The sequence below is a fragment of the Oratosquilla oratoria genome, chromosome 5 (genome assembly GCF_046742065.1).
Source record: "Oratosquilla oratoria isolate Oo_2021 chromosome 5, ASM4674206v1, whole genome shotgun sequence".
Taxonomy (NCBI): Eukaryota; Metazoa; Arthropoda; class Malacostraca; order Stomatopoda; family Squillidae; genus Oratosquilla; species Oratosquilla oratoria.
The window spans coordinates 45,987,879-46,000,093 of record NC_134781.1 but is presented as its reverse complement, the minus strand read 5'-3'; the positions used below and the strand labels follow the sequence as shown (position 1 = coordinate 46,000,093).

The 12,215-nt window shown below is 38.2% G+C and overlaps 1 protein-coding gene across 1 annotated transcript; it reads left to right on the top strand.

The window, feature by feature from the left end:
• Positions 1-2,498: 2,498 nt before the first annotated feature.
• LOC143025784 (uncharacterized) lies at positions 2,499-10,761 on the top strand. The gene is made up of 2 exons (XM_076185791.1): positions 2,499-3,035; positions 10,585-10,761. The coding sequence occupies exons 1-2, from the start codon at positions 2,499-2,501 to the stop codon at positions 10,759-10,761; spliced, it is 714 nt and encodes a 237-aa protein (XP_076041906.1).
• The last annotated feature ends 1,454 nt before the right edge of the window (positions 10,762-12,215 follow it).

The window sequence follows — 12,215 nt, the reverse complement described above, 5'->3', positions numbered from 1 at the left end:
ACATGTTATGCAGACGACATATGCATTCATTCGACCTCCTCTGAAGATCTTCAGCTCTTTCTCCACTCGTTTTATGAACACTCATCTTCATGTGGTCTCATCATATCCCCCGAAAAGTGCAGGATCTTCTCTCCCCGTAAGCCACGAACACTCCCTGCTTTCCTAGTAGGTACCAGCGTTATACCACTCTGCACGCAGTATATCTACCTGGGAGCGCCCGTCCGCGTCACCCCCCCCCCACCCCCGCACGGCAGCGTATTCATCCACTTGTTGATGACGTATTGACTCGACTACAACAACGCCTAACACCTCTTCAGTGGCTTACCAACAACGCTGCTGGGATCTCCATAGCAGTGGCAAGAAATATATACGTAGCATTTATCCGTTCAGTCATCGATTATCTCTCTCCTGCCTTATGTCAACTACCTAAATCAGCATTGAACCCCCTCGATAAATTTCAAAATAAAGCTATGCGGCTCATACTAGGTTGCCCAATCTCTACTCGGGTTGCCAACATGCTACAGGAACTACATCTATCCCCTCTGACGGAACGAATACACGCTAACGTAACATATTTCACTGTTAAATGCTTACACACCCCACATATTAGCCCCCACTACTCGAATGTCATCACAACGTCTCTTGAGCCCACCGCACCTCGACCCCGACTCCAACCTGGTGGTTGCGCCCTTATTAGAACCATTTGCACAAACCTACAGAGTATAGGATTTCATATTCCTAGACAAGAAATTGTTCACAATCCGCCCCCCTGGAAGGTTCCGCTCCCCGCCGTCACCTATACACCAACATGCAAGACTGACCTGCCCCTACTACAGAAGCAACTAGCTCTAGAAACCATCGCCAAAGTGACCTCTTCCCTCCCAGCTGTTCATACAATATACACAGACGGGTCACTGCAACCGGACGGAAACACGGGCTGTGCCATCTACTCGCCTAGTATGGTTCCACCCCATGGAGGCTGGATTGGACGCCGACTACCAGGTTTCCTCAGCTCAACTTCCTGCGAGCTCCACGGACTCCTGGATGCTGTCAATCTACTGCTACGTATTGGTAGTAATGGCCTAATTATCTGTGACTCTCAATCTGCTCTCCGTGCCTTGTCCTCCCAAAAATCAGAATCCCATAACCTAGTAACTCTCATTCTATTTCAGTTAGCCACAGCCCTTGAGCACTCCCTTGTTATTCACTTCCTGTGGATCCCTTCTCACGTAGGAATTACTAGCAACGAGACAGTGGACCTACTCGCCAAGGCAGCCTGCGAACAGCCCTCACCTGCAACTGACGCTTCACCTGGTTCCCTCTCATTCTACAGACGCAAAATACGTGCTGCAGCTCATTTGCCTATCGTTCACCGTAGGAATATCGAACGACCTTCGAGTGTGACCATTCAGCACTATGATCACTTTGCCAATCGCCCCCACAAATATCGCCGCCGAGGACTCTTAGTTAGAAGACATAATGTGGTATCTGCTCGACTTAGATTAGGCTACAGACCAGTGTGGCAGGTGAGCGAGACAAGAGACATGCCTCAATTTTCTTCCTGTAAACTGTGTGACTTGCCCAATGCAAATAACTTTCAGCATTATTGCCTTGAATGCCCTGCAGTAACAGATTTAATCCCCCATAGAGAGTCTGTCATTGATGTATGTAAATACTTGCTTGCCGATAACCATTTAGAAACACTACTCTTACGTCACCCACACTTTGGTGGGTGCTAACTATCGCTGTACGACGTAATAATTCTCATGTATGATCTTGTCCACGACTGTCTCAATTATGTCAATGTCTCTTATATCATAACTGTGATATTGTACATACTTTTGTTTTGTATATACTGTTGACTGTGATTGTTTTATACATGCTGTTATTACCACTGATTATATACCGTGTCCACCACTGTGTCCCAACCTCTGAAATTTTGTACTTAACTACGAATTGCCACCTCAGTCGAACAGCGTGCCCTATGAGTCACGATCCTCATGTAAATAGCTAATTACCTATGTACTAGGCTTGCCGCTCTTTGAGCGTAATAAAATGATTCAAACCAGGAAGATCGACCGTCAGCACCTCAGAACTGCATCTCCTGATAGAGGTGATGAGGGGCTTGAGGGGGCTTGAAAATGGGAAGTAGGTACCCGCCATCGGTTGTTGTTGTTGATGATGATGATGATGATGATGATGATGATGATGATGATGATGATGATGATGATGATGATGATGATGATGATGATGATGATGATGATGACGAAGACGATGATGATGATGATGATGATGATGATGATGATGATGATGATGATGATGATGATGATGATGATGATGATGATGATGATGATGATTGATGATGATGATGATGATGAGGTCTGCTAGTACTATATATAGTACCAGCAGACCCCACTGCTAGGTTGCAGAGGAAAGTGGAGGGAGAATTAAAGAAAATAGAAGAGGCGAGGTTAATTACGGAACGGGAATGGGCCAGGATGAGACCGGGAGACTCCACGATCCCCAAGTTTTATGGACTTCCTAAGGTGCACAAAGAAGGGGTACCCCTAAGGCCCATTATTGCTTTCAGGGGCTCGCCTACCTACAACTTGGCGAGGGATTTGGCCAAACGTCTGAGGCCACTAGTGGAAAGCTCAGAGAGGATGCTTAGGAACTCGGCGGACTTCGTAGAGAGACTTAGAGGAGTTAACTTGGGAGAGGATGATTGCTTGGTGTCGTTTGACGTTAAAGCTATGTTCACGTCATTACCACAGGGCCTGATAAGGCAGGCTGCTGTGTCAACGGTGGAGAGCAGCCGCGAATTCCTAGATAAGTCAAAACTGACGGCAAAGGAGTTGATGGGGCTAGTCGATTTGTGTCTGGACTCGACCTTTTTCAAGTTCAGAGACAAAATATTTCATCAAAAGGTTGGGACACCTATAGGCTCTCCGATTTCGGTGGTTTTGGCGGAAATGGCCATGCAGCGCTACGAGGAGGAGGTATTGGAGGATGCACCACCTTCATTGAAATTATGGGTAAGGTACGTGGATGACGTATTTGTCATTATGAAGAAAGAAGAGGTGGAACCTTTCCTCGAGCGACTGAATACAAAGAATGAAGCCATCCAGTTTGAGATGGAGAAAGAGGAGAACGGACGATTGCCATTTCTGGATGTCATGGTGACGAGAAGCGGGTCCACACTGACAACGGGGGTTTATAGAAAGGACTCCCATACAGACCGGCTTCTGGACTATGGCAGCTGTCATCCGGCCACGCACAAAAGAAGTGTGGTCAAGACTCTGTGGTCTAGGATGGAAAAGGTGTGTTCCACGGACGATAGCAAGAGGAAGGAGAGGAGTCACCTGAAGAAGGTATTTAGGGACAATGGTTACCCGAATTCGGTGGTAAAAAGGTGGACGGCACGACAACCGAGGGGCAGGATGGACGACAGACGACCGGATACGCCGCGGGTTACGGTCCCTTATTTGAAAGGGGCATCTGAGGGGTAGCGGCCAGATTGTTAAGAAAACACGGAGTTGAAATAGCACACAAACCTAGCAACACACTACATAGAGCCCTGACCAAAATTAAGGACACAATGAGCCAAGCGGACCGAATAGGGGTGGTGTATGACATTAGGTGCAAGAACTGTGAGACACATTATGTTGGGGAAACTAGTAAGAAATTAGCGACTAGACTGCTAGAACACCAGAGGGCTGTCGGTAGGAGGGACATGAGTTCGGCAATTTTAAGACACTGCGAGGAAACGGGACACGAGATGGATAGGCAGAATGCGGAAGTTAAATACGGAGGTAGCGGAAAAAGCGTCAGATTATTCTTGGAAGCTTGGTCAAGTGACGATAATAGTGTCAACAGATGCATCACTTTAAATCCAATTTATAAGAGAGCGAAGGACAGGCTAGAGAGGAAGCATGCGTCATAATGTGTTTATGTTGTGTGTTTTATTTGTATTAACACGACGGTAATGTGTTTCTTGGTGTGTTTTGTATTATTACATTTTATTTTTATTTATGTAATTTTATTTATGTAATTTATTAACGGTGAGGGACGGTTTTGCTTCACTTTACGGTTACAATTTCTGGGATCTGCGGCAGTGCATGCTTCGCGTGACTTTTGTTCCGCGTGGTGAGTTGTAGTTTATCGGATCATTGTGGCACGTCCCAGCGTGCAGCTTTTATACCCAATCTTGGGGGGCATTTTTGCACACTTCATTATACTTTCTTATTTATTTTAACTCCTTTTTTTTTGCATGTTTATTATATTGATGTATTATACATTCTTCTTCTTGTTCCAATTTCTTTGTTCTGTGACAATGCATGCTTCACGGGACATTTGTTCCGCGGGGTGCATTGTGGTGCGGCCCAGCGTGCAGCGGGTAGAGTTCTTTCAGCCTTCATTGTATTTTCTTATTTAATCTATAGTAAACTCTTTGAATGTTGATTTTAAGGAAGTATTACACATTGTGTATTATAATTTTTATTTTTATTTTTATTTTTGTTTCTTATTTTTGTTTCTGATATGTTCTACCTGCGTTGGAATATAACGGTTACTGGTAGACCTGTCCCAGTGTACCAGGTATCTCCTATTCATGTACATTTCCTATTGCTACCACTATATCACCCTGAAGACGAACCCCGGACAGGGTTCGAAACGTCGGAATACATTGGCAAACGACGAGTCCAGCGTATACTTTCTTAAAAAAAAAAAAAAAAAAAAAAAAAAAAAAAAAAAAAAATAAAAAAAAAAAAAAATAAATATAATAATAATAATAATAATAATAATAATAATAATAATATATATATATATACACACATATATATATATATATACATGTATATATACATATATATATATTTACATATATATATATATATATATCACTTAGACAACATGTAGTACATTTGTAAATAATAACCACGAAGAACTCACAGTCGGAATAAAAAGAAGCTTTAGAAGAAAGTGTAACTTCTATATTTCGGCTAATGGCTATAGCCCTCTTCAGGAAAATACAGATTACAAGAATTTGCAGAGACATAAGTACAATTGAGATGTGAGTAGAAGGGGAACACGCAGAGCTAAAACAGGACAATCCGTTACGCAGGGCGGAGTCAGAGGTGAGAGGATGTGTGGGTTCACAGCTAGCCGTGAACCGCTTGGTTAAGAATTATCACCCTCCTGTTCCCGCTTCCATCCCGCCTCCCTCCTGACCTCACACATCCACCCACACATCCCCTCACCTCTGACTCCACCCTGCATCACGGATTGTCCTGTTTTAGTTCTGCGTGTTCCCCTTCTACTCACATCTCAATTGTACTTATGTCTCTGCAAATTCTTGTAATCTGTACTTTACTGAAGAGGGCTATAGCTATTAGCCGAAGTATAGAACTTACACTTTCTTCTAAAGTTTCCTTTTATTACGACTTTGGGTTCTTCGTGATTATATATATATATATATATATATATATATATATATATGTATATATATATGTATATATATATATATATATATATATATATATATATATATATACAGTGCTCGACAAGGATGTACGAACGGTTAGAGAGAATGAGTGATGAGGAGTGTTGAGGAATGTTTTTGCTGAGATGCACAATTTTATATAAAAAAATAGCATATGTTTACATTATTTGACCCATTTTCTTTAAAATATGAGATTTCCATGTAATTTGATCAAAGAAAAGTTACATTTTTATCCTCTACAAAGTTACCAGCCACATACCGTCCGACTCACTCATTGCCGACCTCAACCAAACAATGACGGTTTTTGCTCAAATGCACAAACTTATATAAAAAATTGTCATATGGTTGCATTATTTGACCTATTTTCTTTAAAATGTGTGATTTCCATGTAATTTGATCAAAGAGAAGTTACGTTTTTATCCTCTGCAAAATTACCGATAACAGCTATGAATACCGTCCGGTTTTTGCTGAAATGCACAATTTTATATAAAAAAATTAGCATATCGTTGCATTATTTGACTTATTTTCTTTAAAATATGTGGTTTTCATGCAATTTGATCAAAGAGAAGTTACGTTTTTATCCTCTGCAAAATTACCGACCGACTCGCTCATAGTCGACCAAACTCGAACAAGAACGGTTTTTGCTGAAATGCACAATCTTATATAAAAAATTAGCATATGGTTGCATTATTTGACCCATTTTCTTTAAAATGTGTGATTTCCATGCAATTTTATCGAAGAAAAGTTACGTTTTTATCCTCTGCAAAATTACCGAGAACAGCTTGAATACCGTCCGACTCACTCGTAGCCGACCAAACTCGAACAAGGACGGTTTTTGCTGAAATGCAAAATTTTATATAAAAATTAGCATATGATTGCATTATTTGACATCTTTTCTTTAAAATGTGTGATTCTCATGTACTTTGATAAAAAAAAGTTACGTTTTTATCCTCTGTAAACTTACCGACCACAGCTACGAATATCGTCCGACTCATTAATAGCTGACCAAACTCGAACAAGAACGGTTTTTGCTGAAATGCACGATTGTATATAAAAAAATTGCACATGGATGCATTATTTGACCTATTTTCTTTAAAATGTGTAATTTCCATCTAATTTGATCAAAGAGAAGTTACATTTTTATCCTCTGCAAAATTGCCGACCACAGCTATGAATACAGTCCGACGGTTTTTGCTGAAATGCACGATTGGTCAAATTATATGAAAATCACACATTTTAAAGAAAACAGTCGAAGTAATTTAACTATATGCAATCTATCACACTAATAACACAATAGTAAGAAACTTAATAGAGTGTAGTTTGATCCATACCACCAGTGATAAAAAATGGCGAGCTGGACGAATCGTAGCTGTGCTCGGTAATTTTGCAGAGGATAAAAGCGTAACTTTTCTTTGATCAAATTACATGGAAATAACACATTTTAAAGAAAAGAGGTCAAATAATGCAACCATAAGCTAATTTTTTATATGAAATTGTGCATTTAAGCAAAAACCGTCAATGATCGGTTGAGGTCGGCAATTAGTAAGTCGGACGGTTTGTGGTTGGTAATTTTGTAGAAGATAAAAACGTAACTTTTCTTTGATCAAATTACATGGAAATCACACATTTTAAAGAAAATAGGTTAACTAATGCAACCATATGCTAATCTTTATATGAAATTGTGCATTTTAGAAAAAACATTACTCATCACTCATTCTCGCTAACCGTTCGTACATCCTTGTCGAGCACTGTATATATATATATATATATATATATATATTTATATATATATGTATATATAAATATATATATATATATACATTTATGTATGTATATATATATATATATATATACATATGTATGTATGTATATATATACATATATAAACATCTATATATATATATATATACAATATATATATATATATGTATATATATATATACTTTATATATATATACATGTTATATATATATATATATATATATGTATACATACATATATATATACATATTCTGTATATATATATATGTACATATATATATATATATATATATATGTATATATATACTGTATATATATATGTACATATGTATATATGTACATATATATATATATATATATATATATATATACTGTATATATATATATATACTGTATATATATATGTATATATATATATGTACATATGTATATATATATGTATATATATATATATATATATACTGTGTATATAACTTTGGTTTCCGTTTTTCATCATACAAGACATTTGTTTGCCAGACAGCTTTATCATTAAATTCTGTACCTAATGTTTTGATAACCCTTCTTGAGACAATAGTATACAACTAAAAAAAAAAAAGAAAAAAAAAAAAAAAAAAAAAAAAAAAAAAAAGAAAAAAAAAAAAAAAAAAAAAAAAAAAGCGATTCGATGGCTTCCCCTTTCCTGGATTTTATTCTTTCTGGCGCCAGACAATTCTTTTTAGGTTGGGAGGGTGAAGGGGGGGGGGGCAGAATAGGGGCCAATCGATCCAGAACCCAGTTTATCCCAAACCAATCTCCTTCACTTAAATAAATTCATCTGATTTTAACCTGAACGAAATGTGTATACGTATGGTCTCGCCGTATCAAGATGACTAACTTCCTCATGTCGTTGATAAACCTTGTAGAGTTTTTGTTCTGGTTTGTCTTAGATAATTCTATTCGATGAAAGGGGTGATGATAGACTGGAACGATCAATTGGTACCAATTGACTTTATGAGAATGTCATCATAATCTACATAATTCGCTCTGATTAACATTAAACCAATCGTTTGATTTTTCCGTGTAATTTCTGTGATTGAATAATGAACTCATGGATCTTAGAAAAATTCTCATTTGAGTTCGTCTCGTAGCTGGATGGACCTAAGTTTTGATCTCCAACGTTAACCATTAGCTGTTGTCGTTTGCCCTGGCTATCGCAACACATCGGGCAAAAGTGACAGCTTCGGCCAGAGCCAAGGCGTCACATAAAATAATGTGGCGACGTGTCCCGCTGGGCTTCCTTGTCACCTCGTGACACCTTTTGCCCCGGTTCAAGTCCCAACAGTTTTGATCAACTTCCGCCCTGGCTATACAAGATGACAGCCTCGTCAGTAAATTTCGCGTCTCCTGGGATGTGTCTTTATTTATAACAACCTTTTTTGTTACCAAGCTTGACTTTATTTTTGTATTTTAGCTTTTGCCGGATCATTTCATTCAATTTTGTAGCACCCCCTCCATTGACGAGTGTCCCGTCTTTTTATATGAGTGATATCAAAGCACAGGCACATGTAGAACAATGAGAAAAATACTTGATAGTTTGTTATTGAGAAGAAAATACTTGAAAGTTCATGGAGTGAATGTGATCAAGAACAAATATCTGGAAAAATAGATACGGTAAAAAAAATGAAAAGAAGGGGAGAAATAAAAAGAAGCATAAGAATAAGATAATAAGGGAATAAATAAGAAATAAAATAAGGAAAACAAAAATAAAAAGTAAAGTGAAAATACAAAAGAAAATGGATAGAAAGAGCAAAAAAAAAAAAAAAAGAAAAAAAAAGAGAAGAAGATCGGAAAATAAGAACAAAAAATGTAAAGTAAGTATTATAATAATAATAAAAAAAGATGATAAGTCAATAATCTGTTTAATGATCATCTAGACCAATAGTTCCCAACCTGGGGTTATTGGCCTCCAAAGGAGCCATAAAACGAACTTTGGGCCGCCATGGCCTGCTGTTACAAATCACAAAATTGTATACAATGTAAGAAATCTGAAAAAAAGTTCTATCACTCTGTCCTGGCAGAAGAAAAAATAGGATTTAATTGATTACCTTGACAATAAAATTTCAAAAGTTAACTCTTGTTTTCTTCATTAACATTCTATTACTATTTTTGCCGTTTTTTGGTGGAGTGGGAATTGGGAGAAAAAATGAATGAGGAGCCACATGAATGTTGAGAATTCATGAAGGGAAGAATGAAGTGAAAATGGTTGAGAACTACTTTTCTAAGCCAACATAAAAAAAAGAGCAGGAATCGACAGTAACTGGATTGGATCCCAGATCTGCAGCGAGCAAAGTGAGTACTTACGCGTATGCATGCATAAGTGTATATATGCAATAATATATACGGAATATTCAATACCAAACCGTCACTAAAAGGCGCTGCCTTTTTATATAGTTTATAGCGAAACTGGCCAACACCACCAACTGTCCACCGTTTCACCTCGTCTTCTTTTTCGACCAGACCACTCGTGGCTGTTGTAAATATCAGGCAGTTGTGTTCTCGCGGACCAATTTGGCTGAAAAAAGAGTAAAAAGAAAGAATGAAGACAAAGAGGAAAGAAAAAGAACAATAAAGAAAAAGGGAAAGAAACACATAAAAGGAAGGAAGAATATGGGAAATAGATAAATAAAGAATGCAGGACGTGGAAAAAAAAAAACTTTTGCCGTATGCACTTGGGCAATTAGCACTCATTCTCATGCAGCCGTTGGGAATGGCACCCCATCCAAACAGCAGCGATACAAGTTCGAATATCAAGAGCAGTTACCTTAGTCATCGGTCAAGCGAGAAGACGACATCCAGGCCATTGGCAACCCTAACGACATTCCAGAGTTCACTACAACGGAAGTCCTCGGCAATGCTTGTACATGGAAGAGGTTTATAATGGACGAAAAAAAGAAAAAAAAAAGAAAAAAAAAAAGAGTTCGCAATATGGTCCCTTCCGAATATGTTCAACTCCTAAACAAAAACTGACGGGAAGGGGAACTGGGAAAACTTAAAGAATAATTTTTGAGACAATGAAAATTGTATAAAGACAATTTATGTCGTCTCTAGGTTTTTGTTTTCACCCAAAACTTAACGTTCGCGGTCAAAAAAGGTCCTCAAGTTTAGAAAGGTCTTCCACACAGCCATTCGCCTCGAAGGAATCGGCTTTACCCTTATGGAAGGGATTGATAGAGTTGAAGGCCATTTTCTAAAAGAATTACTTCCTGCTCGCCTCTTCAACCCGGCAGCAGGCTTCACAATTTTCTTTTATTGTAGCTTATGCCAGAGGATTCTCTTCATCTCAGAGTCGAGGTCCATTGTTGACTTCGTTTACTTTCCCGACTATGCCCTTCAACGAAACAGAATGGGCTGGCACTGCAGTGTCAGAACAGAGTCGTGCCAATTACGTCACCATGTTGAATAGGTTGTACGACTTCCCGTTCCGTCGGTTTAGAGATAACGGAGGCTTCAGGCACCTGTAAGGATAGTGAAATAGAATGTATCTTTCTGCCCTCGGCATATACACTCGTTTTCCAGGAACAAAATTATTTTGTCGATGGATATTGCCCCTTGGCTTGCTGTGTTGATGAATATTGCTCTTTGCTTTTTGTATCGATGAACTCTTTCACTTGGATGACGTCACCAACAGCATTTATACTGACAATCGCTAAACGATTTCCTTCACACCCCAAAGAATAAGTCTTCTCGATCGATCGAGACCCATTCGGTCAAAGAAAATTGTCTCGCATTAACCAGAATAAAGCTTGTTAAAGATACTTTCGTCGCAAAGTGGTTAAATGACTTCCGAGAAAGATCCAACTAGATCAAAGAATGGTTATTGTTCTTGCAATACCTATGTTCAGGTGAATAGACCTGACAGTCGTTAACCCATTCAACTCCGATGACAAGATGTCTTGTCATTTGGTCAAATAAAACAAAAAATCATAAAACACCAAAATGTTTGATCAAACACCAGAAAAATATGACGTCAGTCCTCGCTTCGCTGCGAGCGAAGCGAGGATTGACGTCATATTTTTCTGGTGTTTGATCAAACATTTTGGTGTTTTATGATTTTTTGTTTTATTTGACCAAATGACAAGACATCTTGTCATCGGAGTTGAATGGGTTAAGAATCTGTAAAATGTGTTATTGTACTAAGAGGGTCAAGTTCCTTTGCACATATGCGACTCAAGTGAGTTCGTTTGAGTAGAAACTACTTAGATTACAATCTTTTGTTTTTCGAATCTCCAAGTGTCAAATCAGCTTTGCGTCATATATTGGGAAGCTGAATGACAAAATAAGAGAAGTGAAACTTACACGAATATTAGACACACTGATGGATTGCCCTTAGGGAACTCTAGAATAGCGAAGTCGTCTTCCAGCTTTTCAAATTGACAACATTTGACGAGAATTTTGAATGTGTGCGATGTCCTGCCCTAACTTTGATAAAGTCACCTGTCCATAAATAGAACAAAATCTGTAAAGTGCGTAAATACAGTAAATACGGTAGATGTCTAATGTTCAAGAAATATTTGCATTATTTTGATTAAAGAATTTTTTGTGATAATATCTAACTCCTTTGGTAGTTCTCTACAGGTACTAATTCAAGTACTTTAATGACTCTTCTAAGGACCAGAGTCATGAAACATTTTTCTTTTTAATAATTGAAGACTATCTACTGAAATAATGGTGACCACTTTTATTTTTCACTAGCCCTTCTTTCTGCTGCCCTCCGTGAATCACCAATACGACTTCAACTCTGGAACGATTCTGTCTCCAAAGATAGCAACGCTGGTTACTGACACCGAAATACAATGCCGAAAGGTCATGAATAAAAACTCATTTTGCTTTCATACCTTCCTCTCAGCCCGCCTATGTTTGTCTGAGCATCTGAACATATTGAAATGTATGTATATTATATATATATATATGTATA

Bases quoted from the DNA above. Each gene is read 5' to 3' on its own strand.
- LOC143025784 (XM_076185791.1), top strand. From the start codon at position 2,499: ATGAGACCGGGAGACTCCACGATCCCCAAGTTTTATGGACTTCCTAAG. The intron at 3,036-10,584 runs GTAAGGTACGTG...TCTTCATCTCAG, and splicing joins CACCTTCATTGAAATTATGG to AGTCGAGGTCCATTGTTGAC.